Raw genomic sequence first — 17023 nt, 5'->3', positions numbered from 1 at the left:
GACACCAGGACATGCAGGGCACCAAAAATGCCTCAGATATGGGGCCTGGCCACCAAGCCAGCCAAGGGCAAGCTCGAGGACTTTCTCCCCACTCCCCCCAGGCAGCTCGGGGGCCTTGGAGAGCTGTCTGCCCCAGCCTGTTCATATACAGGAGTTAATCAATATGTAGACCAGGGTCACCTCAGTTTGTAAGGCAACCATCTTTTTAAAAGTTCTTTTGCCAGTCCTGGGGCTTGAACTCAGGGCCTGGGTGCTGTCCCTGAGCTGCTTTTGCTCAAGGCTGGTGCTCTACCACTTGAGCCACAGCTCCACATCCAGCTTTTTGGTGGTTCACTGGAGATAAGAGTCTCACAGACTTTCCTGCCCAGGTTGGCTTAGAACCATGATTGTCAGCTCTCAGCCTCCTGAATAGCCAAGATTACAGGTGTGAGCCAGAGATGCCAAGCCACTATGAGAATTTGGGGGCTCCAATAAAAAGGGATGGATGTTAGATAGATAGATAGATAGATAGATAGATAGATAGATAGATAGATAGATAGATAGATAAAAATAAAGAAATAGGGAGAGATGATAGGAGAGAGAAATGAAAGGAGAGAAGGAAGGAGGGAAAGAAGGAGTGGAGGAAGGAGGGAAGACAGATAGATGATATAGACAGACATGGATAGATATTAGAGATAGAGATTAATAGATATAGACAGACAGGGATAGATAATAGGTAGATAAGGATAGATTAGATAGATAGATTAGATTATATAGATAGATGATGATAGATGTAGACGTAAATATAAATAGATAGATGATAGGTAGATAAAGATAGATAGATAGATAGATAGATAGATAGATAGATAGATAGATAGATAGATTGACAGGTGGGCAGACAGGACAGATGGATGGATGGATGGATGGGTAGATGGGAGAGTGGGTGGGTAGATGGATAGGTGGGTGAATGGGTAGGTGGGTGGATGGATGGGTGAGTGGATGGGTGGATAGACAGACAGACAGACATATAGATAGATAGATAGATAGATAGATAGATAGATAGATAGATAGATAGATAGATAGATAGATAGATAAAAATAAACAGGGAGAGATGATAGGAGAGAGAAATGAAAGGACAGAAGGAAGGAGTAGAGGAAGGAGGGAAGACAGATGATATGGACAGACATGGATAGATATTAGAGATAGAGATTAATAGATAATAGATATAGACAGACAGACAGGGATAGATAATAGGTAGATACGGATGGATTAGTTAGATAGATGATGATAGATAGATGTAGACATAAATATAAACAGATAGATGATAGGTAGATAAAGATAGATAGATAGATAGATGGATAGACAGACAGGTGGACAGACAGGACAGATGGATGGATGGATGGATGGATGGGTGGATGGGAGGGTGGGTGGGTAAATGGATGGGTGGGTGAATGGGTAGGTGGGTGGATAGGTGGGTGGATGGATGTATGAGTGTGTGGATGTGTGGATGAATGGGTGAGTGGGTAGGTGGATGGATGGGTGGATAGACAGACAGATAGTGATAGGTACACAGGTTCTGGGCAGCCCCAAAACGGAGGGTTCCCCGTGTCCCCCCTCCCCAGGTGGTGGTCAACGCGCTGGTGGGCGCCATCCCCTCCATCATGAACGTTCTCCTGGTGTGCCTCATCTTCTGGCTCATCTTCAGTATCATGGGCGTGAACCTGTTCGCTGGCAAGTTCGGGCGGTGCATCAACCAGACGGAGGGCGATCTGCCTCTGAACTACACGCTGGTGAACAACAAGAGCGAGTGCGAGTCCTTCAACGTGACGGGCGAGCTGTACTGGACCAAGGTCAAAGTCAACTTCGACAACGTGGGGGCCGGGTACCTGGCCCTGCTACAGGTGGTGAGTTCCAGAAAACAGGGTCTTGCCTGCTCCATGAGCTATCCAGCAGGGACCAGGGTTCCCCATCTCAGACCTGCAAAAACCCCACAGAAATGGAGGGAGAGTTAGGGGCTGGTGGCTCACGCCTGTCATCCCAGCTACTCGGGAGGCTGAGATCTGAGGATCACGGTTCAAAGCCAACTCAAGCCGGGAAAGTATATGAGACTCTTCCCTTCAATGCGTCAGCAAAAAGCCAGAACTGAAGGCCTGGCTCAAGCGGTAGAGCACGAGTCTTGAGCACAAAAAAAACCTCAAGGACAGACACCCTGGGAACGAGTTCAAGCCCCGGTACTGACACAAAAATAAATAAGAGCTTGCTTCTCCCCACAGGGTCTTCTAGAAGGGTCTTTTGCTCAGTTGCTTCCTCCCTTCCCTCATTGCTAACCCTGGACTTACCCAGCTAGGCAGGAGCTGAATATAGCTCAAGTGAGACGCCCAGTTTGATCATTTCCCTTGCGTTTCCTTTTCCTTTCAGGCAACCTTTAAAGGCTGGATGGACATCATGTACGCAGCGGTGGACTCCAGAGGGGTGGGTAGCCATTCTTGGTTCTTGTTTGTGCCGGTACTAAGACTTGAACTCGGGACCTGGGCTCTGTTCCCTGAGCTTTTTTATTTTTCTCTCAAGGCTGGTGCTCTACCACCTGAGCCACAGCTCCGCTTCTGACTCTTTGCTAGTTCATTGGAGAGGACAAAGTCTCACAGACTTTCCTACCGGGGCTGGCTTTGAACCATGATCTTCCAAATCTCAGCCTCCTGAGGAGCTGGTATGACGGGCGTGAGCCACCGGCATCCTCCATTTCTTAATTAATGGAGAAAGGGATGGAAGCCACAGAGATGTTCATTGACTTCCTCCTGAATTTTCCCAACCCCATGAGGCCAAGACCCAGGCTGTCAACAGGGCTCCATGGTTCCCATCCTCTCCCTCCTCTGCCTCCCTCCTCTCCCCGCACCCCTTCTCCACCTGCCTCCATCCCCGCCTGCTCATCACCTCTCTTGGATCTGCCCCTTAGTACGAAGAGCAGCCGCAGTGGGAATACAACCTCTACATGTACATCTACTTCGTCGTCTTCATCATCTTCGGCTCCTTCTTCACCCTGAACCTCTTCATCGGTGTCATCATCGACAACTTCAACCAGCAGAAGAAAAAGATACGTAGAACACGCAGAATACGTACAATGCGCGGAATACATCCAATGTGCAGAATACAGACAATGTGCAGAATACATACAGTGCATACAATGCACAGAATACGTCCAATGTGCAGAATACAGACAATGCGTAGAATATGCAGAATACATACAATGTGCAGAATACATTCAATGTGCAGAATACATACAGTGCATAGAATACACAGAATACATACAATGCACAGAATACATACAATGTACAGAATACAGACAATGCATAGAATATGCAGAATACATACAGTGCACAGAATACATCGAATATGCAGAATACAGAGAGTGCGTAGAATACACAAAATACATACAATGCACAGAATACGTCCAATGTGCAGAATACAGACAGGTGCATAGAATATGCAGAATACATACAATGCACAGAATACCTACAATGCATAGAATACGTCCAATGCGCAGAATACATATAATGTGTACAGTGAGCAGAATATGTCCCATGTGCAAATTCTGTACAATACGCAGAGTATGTACAATATATGGAATACATACATCAAATACATACGATATGTAGAATATATCAGTAAGTAGAATGTGTACCGTACATGGGATACATACAGTGCATAGAACATATAGAATATGTACAATACATAGAATAGCGGCAATGCGTAGAGTACATTCGAAATGTTGAATGAGCACACTACGTGGAATGCATAGAATACCAGCTCTGCCTGGGTTGGGCTGGGTGGGCAGGGCAGGAAGAAGCCAGTAGGAGCCAGCAGCCATTCTGGCTCCAGACTCTCTCTCCATTTCTCTAGTGGGGACGACCCTCTTCTTGCTGGTACTACAGTCAGGCATGGAGGGCCAGATCTGTAGGCATAGCATGCAGGCCTGTAAGACTCTAAGAAGGAGCTGGAGTAGGCAGAGAGCCTGTGTCTACCTAAGAGAGGCTACTCCTGAGAGAAGATGGAGAAAAGATGACCCCAAGACAGGACATGATATGGGATTAAGCTGGGGGTTGAATTCCAGCCTCCCTTGCTTAGCTATTTGTTTACTTATTTATTTATTTTTGCTTGAGGGCCGGTGGCTCTACCATTTGAGCCACAGCTCCACTTCCGGTTGTTTTGTTTTGCTTTGCCAGTTCTTTTGGACATAAGACTTTCCTGCCTTGATTAGTTTGAATGTTGATCCTCTGAGCTCAGACTCCTGAGTTACTAAGCTTACAAGTAGGAGCCATGATTTTATGTTGGTTTCTTTTTTGTGGGTTGTCTTCTTCCTCTTCTTCTTCTTCTTCCTCTTCTTTTCCTCTTCTTCCTCCTCCTCCTCCTCCTCCTCCTCCTCCTCCTCCTCCTCCTCCTCCTCCTCCTCTTCTTCTTCTTCTTCTTCTTCTTCTTCTTCTTCTTTCTTCTTCTTCTTCTTCTTCTTCTTCTTCCTCCTCCTCCTCCTCCTCCTCCTCTTCCTCCTCCTCCTCCTCCTCCTCTTCCTTTTTGTCTGATCCTGGGACTTGAACTCAGGCCTGGACGCTCTCCCTGAGTTTTTGTGCTCAAGATTAGTGCTCTACTACTTTGAGCTACAGCTCCACTTGTGGCTTTTTATTTTCCTTATGTGCTTCATTGGCGATCAGAGTCTCACAGACTTTCATACTCAGCCTGGCATGGAACTGTGATCCTCAGATCTTAGCCTCCTGCGTAGCTGGGATGACAGGCGTGAGCCACTGCCTCTGGCATGAACCATGATTTTGTTGACAGAAAACCAACTAGGCAGAAAGAACCACAGGGCCTGTCCAAGCTGAGTTGATAAAGGGAAAGGGTGAGGGGTGGGCATTGGTTTGGAGATCATAAAGCTGGTTAGGCCTCACGGATTTCTCTAAGAATGTCTGATGAAGTATAAGAGAGGAGAAACAAGGTCATCTTGATACCTCTATCCCAGTGGCAAGATCCCTATGCCTTCCCTTCTGGGGCTCTGAGAACCCCCCAAAATGATATCAATGTTGTCTCTCTGCACTTAGGAGGCCAAGACATCTTCATGACAGAGGAACAGAAGAAATATTACAATGCCATGAAAAAGCTGGGCTCCAAGAAACCCCAAAAGCCCATTCCTCGGCCACTGGTGAGCCAGGCTCCCTGGAAGGATTTGGGGGGGGCGGGGGCTTCTATTTTGGGGGAAGTGACCTTGAGATTTCTCCCTTCTCCCCTAGGCAGTCATCAGGGCCTCCTCATAACCATTCAGCCTCCCTGAGAGGTGCTCTGTGACATTGACCTTCACATCAGGGCCTCATTCTTATACAGATGGGGGGGGGGGGGTGGTGAGAAGGGGTAGCATCCGGAAAGGCTGTGTACCCATGGGACATGCCTGGCCACCTTGGGGTGCAGATTTTCCCCAGCCCTACCCCCCATGCTTGTTTGATTGTTTGGTGCCAATATTGGGTTTGAACTCAAGGCCTTGGTGCTATCCCTCGTTTTGGGTTGTTTCTTTCTTTCTTACGTCAATGCTGGCAATCTATCACTTGAGCCATACCCCTCTCTCTCCCTCTCTTCCTCTCTCCCTCTCTCCTTCTCTCCCTCTCTCCCTCTCTTGTCAGTCAGCCTGGGCTGGTTTTGAACCGCAATTCTCAGATCTGTCTCCCGAGTAGCTAAGATTATAGGCATGACCCACGGATGGTCTGGCTCAGATCCAGTTTTCTTTTAATCCAGTTCGTCGTGTGTGTGTGTGTGTGTGTGTGTGTGTGTGTGTGTGTGTGTGTGTGTATCGGTCCTGGGGCTTGAACTCAGGGCTGGGTGCTATCCCTGGGATTTTGTGCTCAAAGCTAGCACTCTGCTACTTGAGCCACGGCTTGGCGTTTGGGGTAGTTAACTGCTTCCTGCCCAGGTTGGCTTCTAACCACCATCCTCAGGTCTCAGCATCGTTGAGTCGCTAGAATCGCAGGTGTGAGCCACCAGCAGCGCGCTTTGTTTACCATTAAGGACATAGAAACATAGAATCATTTTGGTTGAGTGCTAGTGATTCAGGCCTATCCTCTTCGCAACTCAGGAGGCTGAGATCTGAGGATCATGGTTCAAAGCCAGCCTGGGCCACAGAGTCTGTGAGACGCTGATCTCCCATGAACCACCAAAAAGCCAGAAATGAAACTGTGGCCCACATGGTAGAGCACCATCCTGGAGCAAAAAGAATAGCTTAGGGAGAGCTCCCAGGCCATGAGTTCAAGCCCCCAAATCATCACACACACACACACACACACACACACACACACACACACACACACACCAATTCCATTGAGCAGAATAAATTAGAAACAATTCCCTCAAAAGAATGGAGGGGCTGGGAATATGGCCTAGTGGTAGAGTGCTGGCCTAGCATGCATGAAGCCCTGGGTTCAATTCCTCAGCACCACAGACACAGTAAAAGCTGGAAGTGGCACTGTGGCTCAAGTGGTAGAGTGGCTAGCCTTGAGCAAAAAGAAGCTCAGGGACAATGCTCAGGCCCTGAGTTCAAGCCCCAGAAAAGAAAAAAATAGACATTGTCCTACTCAAATCCAGGGAAAGAAGTGGGGGGAAAAAACCTCTTTTGTGAGTGAGGAGGATAGGAACTTTAAAGCTGGGTCTCAAAATCCGGGGGGGGGGGCGCGGGATGTTTTAAGGTGAATCTGGGGGGAGTGTTTAGGTGGGAGAACCAGATGGGAATCCTAGGGGAATGTTGAAGCATGAGGACCGGATGTGGATTGGGGGGGGAGTGTTTAGGCAGGAGGACCGGATGTGACTCTGGGGGGAATGTTGAAGCAGGAGCACCTCTTCTGTGACTCTAAGTCAATGAGTGCCTGGACAGGAGCCTCAGCCGAGGTGGGGGTGGGGGGTGGGGTGGGGGAATCACCTGCCACCGAGACCCGGGATTGAGCCTCACGTCTTCCTTCCTCCTCACAGAACAAGTACCAGGGCTTCATCTTCGACATCGTGACCAAGCAGGCCTTTGACGTCACCATCATGTTCCTCATCTGCCTGAACATGGTGACCATGATGGTGGAGACGGACGACCAGAGCCCCGAGAAGGTCAACATCCTCGCCAAGATCAACCTGCTCTTCGTGGCCATCTTCACGGCGAGTGCTTCTTCAAGATGGCCGCCCTGAGACACTACTACTTTACCAACAGCTGGAACATCTTCGACTTCGTGGTGGTCATCCTCTCCATCGTGGGTGAGAAGCAGACCCTCCTGCCCACCCTTGGGCTCCTGAATGCCCTCCCTCTCGCTCCCTCCATCTCTCTCTCTCTCTCTCTCTCTCTCTCCCTCCCTTTTCTCTCTTTCTTACTGGGGTTTAAACACAGGACTCTGCTGCTCTACCACTTGACCCATGCTTCAGCTCCGCTTTTTTGCTGGTTATTTTGGAGTTGGACCCCAGGAGACTTCTTTCTTTTCTTTTCTTTGGCCCAAGCTGGCCTCAAATCTTCTCCCCTCCCCCGCCCCCCGGATCTCAGACCCTTGGATAGCTAGGATTATAGGCTGAGTTTTCTATGTCCCTCGCACCTAATCAATCTATAGTCTTTCTTTCTGCTCCTTGTTCTCAGAGCCCAACTCTTGATTTTTTTCTGTGTACGAGGTACTGAAGAATGGAACCCAGGGCTTCATGCATGCTAGGCGAGCACTCTACCACTAAGCCACGTTCCAGCCTCTTGATTTATTTTTTTTCAAGCAGGGGGAGGTAACTGAAGTATCTTCTGGAAGGAGCTGAGATTTTTTTTTTTTTGAGTCCTGCACTTAGAATAATAAGGAACTGAAAGGCCTGAGCTTGTCTGAGCTGGGCTGACAAGGTGCTGACCTCTGGTCTCAGAAGCCATACAGCCATAAGAGCTGTGTTAAGCATTAAAGATCAGCCTGGGGACAGTGGCTCCCTCCTGTCATCCTCACTCCTTAGGGGGCTGAGATCTGAGGAACAAAGATCAAAACCAGCCAGGGCAGAAAAGTCTGGAGGCTCTTTATCTCCAGTGAACCACCAGAAAACCAGAAGTGGTGCTGTGGCTCAAAATGGTAGAGCCCTAGCCTTGAGCAACAAGAAGGCTCAGGGACAGCGCCCAGGCCCTGAGTTCAAGCTTCATGACTGACCAAAAAATTAAGGCTCCTAGAAAGGTGGTGGGAGACAGTGTGAACATGCCCAGCCCTCCTGGAGGTGGTGCCTTGTTCTCCCTTCCCCTCACCAGGGAGAGGCAGCCACGTCCAGTGGTGCTGGCTTAAGTAGGGTAGCAACGCCCCGCCCCCCCCCCCATGTCCTGCTGTGTCCCCACAGGCACCGTGCTTTCTGACATCATCCAGAAGTATTTCTTCTCGCCCACGCTGTTCCGCGTGATCCGCCTGGCGCGCATCGGCCGCATCCTCCGGCTGATCCGAGGCGCCAAGGGCATCCGCACCTTGCTCTTCGCCCTGATGATGTCCCTCCCGGCCTCCTTCAACATCGGCCTGCTGCTCTTCCTCGTCATGTTCATCTACTCCATCTTCGGCATGGCCAACTTCGCCTACGTCAAGTGGGAAGCCGGCATCGACGACATGTTCAACTTCCAGACGTTCGCCAACAGCATGCTGTGCCTGTTCCAGATCACCACGTCGGCGGCTGGGACGGCCTCCTGAGCCCCATCCTCAACACGGGGCCTCCCTACTGCGACCCGGATCTGCCCAGTAGCAATGGCTCCCGGGGAAACTGCGGGAGCCCCGCCGTGGGCATCCTCTTCTTCACCACCTACATCATCATCAGCTTCCTCATCGTGGTCAACATGTACATCGCCATCATCCTGGAGAACTTCAGCGTGGCCACCGAGGAGAGCACGGAGCCCCTGAGCGAGGACGACTTCGACATGTTTTATGAGATCTGGGAGAAGTTCGACCCGGAGGCCACGCAGTTCATCGAGTACGCGGCCCTGTCCGACTTTGCCGACGCCTTGTCCGAGCCCCTGCGCATCGCCAAGCCCAACCAGATCAGCCTGATCCACATGGACCTGCCCATGGTGAGTGGAGACCGCATCCACTGCATGGACATCCTCTTCGCCTTCACCAAGAGGGTGCTGGGGGAATCTGGGGAGATGGACGCCCTGAAGATTCAGATGGAGGAGAAGTTCATGGCGGCCAACCCATCCAAGATCTCCTACGAACCCATCACCACCACCTTGCGGCGCAAACACGAGGAGGTGTCAGCCACCATCATCCAGCGGGCTTTCCGGAGACACCTGTTGCAGCGCTCCGTGAAGCATGCCTCCTTCCTCTTCCGACAGCAGACAGGCAGCAGCAGTGGCGGGGGCCTCTCCGAAGAGGACGCCCCAGAACGAGAAGGCCTCATCGCCTACAGGATGAACCAGAACTTCTCCCGGCCCGGTGGGGGTCCTCCCTCCAGCTCCTCCATCTCCTCCACCTCCTTCCCTCCGTCCTATGACAGCGTCACCAGGGCCACCAGCGACAACCTCCAAGTGAGGGTGTCGGACTACAGCCGGAGCGAAGACCTGGCGGATTTCCCTCCGTCCCCGGATAGGGACCGCGAATCCATCGTGTGATTGGTGACGCTGCTTCATGGTCAAAACCAGCAGGATGAGCTGGGCCCTTCTGGCTTTGTAGGGAGGAGAGCTAGCTGGGGTTGAAGAGGGGGCCCCCCAAGTCCACAAGGCACAGTTCTACGGCATGGAGAGTTATAGGTGGAGCTGAAGTTGAAGTTGAAGCCCTATCCTCCACCCCCCCCCCCGTTCACCCCCAAAATTCATGGAGGTCTATCTCTGGGGGGGAAGAGTCACCCCACACATGCTGGGGCCTGGTCTGGCCTGGTAACATCCTGGGGTGCATGGGGAAGGAGGGTTGGTGGGTGAGCTATAGCAGAAACTCCATCCCAGGTGCCGACACCCAGTCGAACCCTAAAACAGAGACTTTGTCGGTGTGACTGGGCTTTCATATTATATTTGATATTTTTTTACTGGAGCAGAGAACAAACTTTTTCTCCTCCCTTTACCACCACCACCACAGACACACGCTGTCTGTTCTTAACCCTGAACTTCTTGGAACTCAAAAAAGCACAGTGTGGCCGGGACTCTGGTGGCTCCACACCTTGTCATCCTAGCTACTCCAAGAGACGAAGACCTGAGGATCCTGGTTCAAAGCCAGCCCTGGGTAGGAATGTCTGTGAGAGTTTTTCTCCAGTGAACCAGCAAAAAAAAAAAACTGGAAAGGGAGGTGCATGGCTCAAGTGGTCAAGCACCCAGCCTTGAACAACAAAGCTAAGCAAGAGTGTGAGGCCTGAGCCCCACACCCCCGAGACCAAGCCCCAGGCACGGGCACCAAAAGGAGACAATGTGGGGCCCAGCAAGGCTCCCCGAGGCCTTCACATAAGGGGAGGAATGGGGCTCCCCGACTGCTGAGGTGCAGGGAAGGGAATGAAGCCACTGGCACACACACATGTGCACACATTCTCTCTCTCTCTCTCTTTCCCTCTCTCTCTCTCTCTCACTCACTCTCAACACACTAAAGCCAGACACAGACTCCTCTCAGGCCAATGTTGGCAGTCTCCTCAAAGGGAAAAAGGCCTCCCTTGTTAGCTCCTGTGGGCGGAATCTCAGCAGGACTTACCTGTCGCCATCTATGGACCTCCCGGACTTCCCTGGGATCGGCCTTACCAGAGAAAGCAGCGCAGGGCCACTCGCTGGTCTCCAGGCAGAAGCACTTCCCACACTCCAGTCACCCAGAGTATTAGCAGGTCACCCCGAGGCCAGGGGGTGCCAGCAGTACTCACTGATAGGCAGAGAGCTTCACTTCTGTTCCCAGAACCCATAAGGCCTTGCCCACAGGGCCAAAGCAAGAGTCTATTTTGAAGCTGGATGCCTGTCATCCTAGCTGCTCAGGGAGGCTGAGATCTGGAGAATTGTGGTTCAAAGCCAGCCTGGACAGGAAAGTCTGTGAGACTCTTTATCTCCAATGAACCACCATAAAACTGGAAGTGGTGCTGTGGCTCAAGTGGTAGAGTGTCAGCCTTGAGCACAAAGAAGCTCAGGGACAGTGCCCAGGCCCTGAGTTCAAGCCCCACAACCGACAGAAGAAAAAAGAAGAAGAGAGGGTTTTCCACACTGTGGGTGTGGGGGGCTCCGTTTGAGCTCTGCCCAGCTGCGGTTGCACAAGCCTGTGGCCCTTCGCCAAGGCTCTTCCTTGGGCGCATTTTCTACATCCAAAAGACTTCCCTTCCACGGGCTGTGGCAGGGGAAGATAGTGGACACTGCCCGAGGCAGGACCCTGGAGATAGAGGCGCTCATTCGGGTCTAGCTTCGTATTCGCACCAAGAAGGACAATACACTGCAAGTGCCGGAGAGAGCGGCTCCATGACCCCAGAGTTCTACATGTGTCTGGTAGCAGTCACCTGCGAGGGGGGTGTAGCAAGGAATCCAGACCTATCCCCACCCAGTTCTGCTTTATTTATTGTTTTCAGGGAAAAATGAACAAACACAATCCTTTTACTAGTCCAATCAATTCCTCCTTCCCCCCATGATCCCTTTCGGCTGCTGACAATCCTATTTCACATATGCAAACACTGGCATGTCTATGGCCGTCTGTCTCTCTGTCGCTCAGAAGCGACAGGGCTGAGCCGGAGCGAGCAAGAGCTCAGATGCTCTCCCCCCCCACACACACACACAACCTCCATTAGGGGTGCAGGGGGGGAGGCACCCACCTCAACAGCACACCTCGGTCTCCCCCTGCCCGCCCTGGGCCTTGGCCGCCCCTCACCTACCTCGCCCAGCTGTCAGAGGGGGCTGGACATCCTGGGGGGCAGTGCCCAAGACGAGGGGGGAGGCATGGCTGGCAAGTCAAGTATTAATGTCTCTTCTTCTCAACTCTGATCCTCATCCGTGGAGACCCAGCTTTCCACCCCATCCCACCCCACTCGGAAACTTCTCTCCTGGGCTTTGCATTACTTTTATTTTTTATGAAGTGTCCAGTGTGACATTTTCTCCAAGTAGAAATCTTATTTTTGTAGATCCGTGCTTTGCACTCTTTCCTCAAGGCTTGGAGAAGGTGGGCACTGGGTCCCCGGCATCTTCTGCCCCCCTCCCCCAATGTACAGGGACAGGGGAGGTGGGGGGGGGCAGTCCAGAAGGAGCTGATGGTGTTGATGGTGTGCAGAGGTCAGGAGCCAGGGGACACAGCTGTCCTGAGCTGGCTACAGATGAATGGCTGAGGGCAGGGACCTGTGCCAGGCCTGGCTCCTCTCGCCGAGTGTGACTTTTTATTTATTTATTTTTCTGGAACTTCACAATCATCCACAGGAGGAGAGAAGAAAGCAGAGCGGGGGGGGGGGTAATGGAAACGGGGGGGGGAGGGTAGCACACCCCACACCAGGCATTGCTTGAACTCTTATTTGAGCACTTCTCAGCAAACGGCGTGTGTATAAAATAAAAATACATATTTTTAAAACAAACCAATAAATGGCTTCCGTGATATGGGTTGTATTTGGTTCTTTGAGGGTTTTGTTTGTTTGGGGCTTGAACTCAGGGCCCGGGCGCTGTCCCTGAGCTTCTTTTCACTCAAGGCTGGCACTCTACCACTTGAGCCACAGCGCCACTTCCGGCGTTTTGTTTTTTTTTGTTGTTGTTGTTTTTCTGTTTCATTGGGGCTAAGAGTCTCACAGACTTCCCTGCCCTGGGCTGGCTTTGAACCACCATCCTCCAGATCTCAGCCTCCTGAGGAGCTGGGGATGACAGGCGGGAGCCACCGGCCGCCCGGCTTCTCTGTTCTTCTTGACCCCGAGTGTGGAGCCTGGGGGTGGGAGAGGGGGGAGTGGGGGTGGGTGTGTGTGGGGGGGGGGTCTCCCAATGGCTTCATCCCAGTCCTGGGCCTCAGGCAGGCTCCGCCCAGCGTGGCGGGCGAGCAGTGTGAGGTGAGGGCCAGGCTGAGCTCCAAGCAAGCAGACACCCGGCTGCTGTAACACGACAGCTGCCACCGGGCCACGCGGGGAGTGGGGGGAAAGTGAGGCGCGGGCGGCGGTGACTCTGCAAGTGACGGGTGCCAGCTCTTGGGTTACAGATAAGGCATGCGGCCTGGGATCTGAAGCCTTGGCACAAAGAGAGAGAGAGAGAGAGAGAGAGAGAGAGGGCTTGGGACAGACATTGGCTCTCACCCTGAGCCTACAGCATTGACATGCCGCCCCCCCACACCCCCACACCCCCCGCCCCATGCATGCCAGCAATTTCTCCAGCGTCAGCTTTGCCAGCCACAAGACTCCGTGCCCGGGAGGCCGGGGTGGGGGATGGGCAGGGAGCCACGGAAGCCCAGCCCTTACCACAGCTTTAATTAACCAAGGGGCCAGCGAGGGATAGCGGCAGCCCGCCCCCTCCCCCCCCCCCACCATGCCTCAAGAAAAATCAGGGATTCTCCCTCCAAAAAAAAAAAACAAAAAAACTGTTTTCCTGGCTACTCCAGGAGGCTGAAATAGGAGGATTGTGGTTCGAAGCCAACCCAGGAAGAAAAGTGTGCGAGACTCTCTCTCATGTCCAATGAGCCACCAAAAAAAAAAAAAAAGCCAAGAGACAGAGCTGTGGCTCAAGTGGTAGAGCACCAGCCAGCCTTGAGAGACAATGACGGGGCTTGGTGGGGGGGGGGGATTGCCACAAAAATGGTTGAACCTCTCCCTAGGTGGGGAGACACGTGTGTTTACACACACACGGGTGTGCACCCACAAACAGGCCAGGCACAGAGCCAGCCATCAGTGTCAGTGATGGGGAGTGGGGTGGCAGCATCAAAAGATGTCTGAGATTCCAGGGGTGAATCTCAGAGGCTGGGGGACCTTGGGGCATTGTCCAGGCAGCCCAGGAGGCCATCAAACAGGCGGTGGCCAAGAGATTTTTGTGCAAACCCAGTGCTTTGTGGCTGGCAGCTCAGGCCCGTCATCCCAGCTACTCAGGAATCTGAGATCTTAAGGACTGAGGTTCAAAGCTAACCCCAGGCAGGAACGAACCAGCCAAACGTCAGGTGTAGAGCTGCGGCTCATGTGATGAGAGTCACAGACTTGAGTGAAAACCTGCTAAGAGACAGCGGCTGGGTCCTGAGTTCAAGCCTTGGTATTGACACAAGAAAGAAGAAAGAGAAAGGAAGAAAGAGAGGAGGGAGGAGGAAGGAAAGAAAGAAAGAAGGGAGGGAGGGAGGGAGGGAGGGAAGAAGGAAGGAAGGAAGGAAGGAAGGAAGGAAGGAAGGAAGGAAGGAAGGAAGGAAGGAAGGAAGGAAGGAAGGAAGGAAGGAAGGAGAGAAAGCAAGGCTGGTACCTGCCAACTGCCATTTTGGGGGGCAGATTTTGAGGAGTCCCTAGGAGAAGCTACCCATTCTGTCATGGGCTTCCCCAAGCTGGCCAGAGTTACTAGAGACCCCAGCCAGGCCCACCAGGAGCCTCAGGGAGACATGGGTGCACTGGGGAGCACTTCCTCCGCTGCCAGCTCCCAGGGTTGGTGTGACCAGGGCGGCTGCCAGGCACCTGCCGCGGGTGGAGGGACCCCGTCACCCCAGCGAGTGTGGCAAGCGGGGGCAGCTCAGGTTGCAGGGACAGTGTGAGGTCAGAGCAGAGCCTGGCGCCCGGATGCGGGCTGACCAGTCTGAGGAATGTGCTGCACCCGGGGCCTGGTACACATCACGAGAAGGCGCAGCGTGGGGAAATTCAGTGCACCTCCCATATTTACTTATTTCTTTATCTTGGTGCCAGTCCTGGGGCTTGAACTCAGGGCCTGGGCACTGTCCCTGAGATGCTTTTCACTCAAGGCTAGCACTCTACCACTTGAGCCACAGCGCCACTTCTGGCTTTTTCTGTGGTGCTGAGGAATCGAACCCAGGGCTTCATGCATGCTAGGCGAGCACTCTACCGCTAAGCCACGTTCCCAGCCCCAGTGCCTGGGCTGGTTTCTGGGCTAAAGGCCTGGGCCATTCTCTAGATCTCAGCCCTCCTGAGTAGCCGGCATGACAGGCGTCTGCGACCGCACCCAACAGTCTAGGGAACTCTCATGATGGAAGGCCGACCATATTCTGGCTATTGCAGACATGGCAGGGTGATGGGGTCAGGTAGGTGGGGGAACGGGGGGATAGACAGTAAGGAGAGGTGGATCTAGCAGCAATGGCTGCGTCTCCTGTATCCTGTCTCCATCCATTTCACTCCACTCAGCCCTCCATGCCAGTCCAGAGGCAACAAGGAAAGGACACGCGCCAGTAAGATGAATAAACCAAGGGTAATGGAGTAAATGCTTATGCACAACTCATTCTCCAAGGCACAGCTGCTCTTCCCTCTCTCTCTCCCCATCTGGACACCGTCACAGGCCCCAGGGGACAGTTAAAAGCCACCCAACATAGTCCACGGGTGGGAGGAAGTTGAGGGGCAAGTGGGGGGGGGGTCCCCAATGGGATCAGCTGCGGCTCAGGCCAAAGAACGAAAACAAAACCTTGACATGGTGCTTGTGTCCGGCTCTGCCTTTCAGAATCGATCTCTAAGTCCCACCGTGTGTGTGTGTGTGTGTGTGTGTGTGTGTGTGTCTGTCTGTCTGTCTGTCTGTCTGTCTGTCCTGGGGGCTTGACTTGAACTCAGGCAGGACCCTGAGCTTTCTCCTGGAGTTTGTTCGCTCTACCACTGGAACCACACAGCTCTGCTTTGGGCTTTTCAATGGTTTCATCGGAGATCAGAGACCCCCACCGACTTTTCTTCCCCAGGCTGGCTTTGAACCACCATCCTCCGGATCTCAGCCTCCTGAGTCGCTCGGATGGCAGGTGTGAGCCACCGGTGACAGCTTCCGGTTGTCATTGCCGGTCTAGACTCTCTTCACAAGTCGTAGTCCTGAGCCAGGGGGTATTTAAATCATCATGGCCAATTCCTAGACCTTGAGGCCTTCATTTGGGGGGTGAGAGGGAGGGGGGCGGGGGACAGATCTACAATGAGTGGACTACATCATCGAAAGTGCTTTTGTGCAGGGGTGGGGGGGGCAAGAAAACTCTCCAGGTGGAACTCTTCCAGAAGTTTCCTCAATCGCCTTGTCACCCACCTTTCTCCTCAATTATCTCCGTCTTCTGTGTTCACACTTGAGGGTCGAGGGATTGTGTGCCTGTGGTAGTGAGCACACATGGAAATGGGGGACAGGCGCCAAGGTTCCCACGGCTAGAATGCCGGGAGGAATGCAGATTCTGAAAGGGGAGATGAGGTCAGAGCCGAGAGATAACAGCAGAGAGAAGCCAGGCGCGTGCAGGGAGCTAGCGGACAGAAGGGACGTTGTTCCTTTGCCCCAGGAGCCTAAGCTTTATTTTATCTTATTTTATTTTATTTTGGTACTAGTACTGGGACTTGAACTCAGGGCCTGGGTGCGCTGTCCTTGAGCTGCTTTTGCTCCAGGCTAGCGCTCTACCACTTGGAGCCATCGATGGCGCCACTTCCGGTTTCCTGGTGGTTTCGTTAGAGATCAGACTCTCATGGACTTTGCTGCCCTGGGGCTGGCTTTGAACCGCCATCCTCCAGATCTCAGCCTCCTGAGGAGCTGGGATGACAGACGTGAGCACCGGTGCCCAGCTCCTAAACTACCTTGCTATCCAGTCATTCCCTTTCCATCACCTCCAAGGGAACAAGATAGTAAAAAGTAGAAGCAGCCAAGTGCTGGCGGCTCCCGCCTGTCAACCCAGCTACTCAGGAGGCTGAGATCCAGAAGATCGTGGTTCAAAGCCAGCCCTGGGCAGGGAAAGTCTGTGAAAGTCTGATCTCCAATGAAACCACCAGAAAACCGGAAGTGGCGCTGTGGCTCAAGTGGTAGAGTGCCAGCCTTGAGCATAAAGAAGCCAGGGACAGTGCTCAGGCCCTGAGTTCAAGCCCCAGGACTGGCCAAACAAAAAGCAAGCAAACAAAAAGGCCTGGATGTGCAGGGTGTAGCCATAGCAGTCAGCTACAGATACAGGCCTGTGTGTGGGGATGAGGTGGCTACCGTCCAATGACGCTCTCTCTCTCTCTC

At 52.7% G+C, this 17023-nt stretch overlaps 1 protein-coding gene across 1 annotated transcript in view; it reads left to right on the top strand.

Moving 5' to 3' along the window:
* Positions 1-9583, top strand: part of Scn5a (sodium voltage-gated channel alpha subunit 5) — a 57696-nt gene extending 48113 nt beyond the window's left edge. Inside the window, 8 exon segments of the mRNA XM_048334484.1 lie at positions 1602-1883; positions 2398-2451; positions 2933-3070; positions 5063-5167; positions 6976-7144; positions 7147-7245; positions 8332-8646; positions 8649-9583. Coding sequence (XP_048190441.1) covers positions 1602-1883; positions 2398-2451; positions 2933-3070; positions 5063-5167; positions 6976-7144; positions 7147-7245; positions 8332-8646; positions 8649-9583 — 2097 coding nt within the window.
* The last annotated feature ends 7440 nt before the right edge of the window (positions 9584-17023 follow it).

The sequence above is a fragment of the Perognathus longimembris genome, chromosome 26 (genome assembly GCF_023159225.1).
Source record: "Perognathus longimembris pacificus isolate PPM17 chromosome 26, ASM2315922v1, whole genome shotgun sequence".
NCBI classification, from domain to species: Eukaryota; Metazoa; Chordata; class Mammalia; order Rodentia; family Heteromyidae; genus Perognathus; species Perognathus longimembris.
The sequence above is the reverse complement of the archived record's forward strand: the minus strand, read 5'-3'. Positions and strand labels throughout refer to the sequence as shown.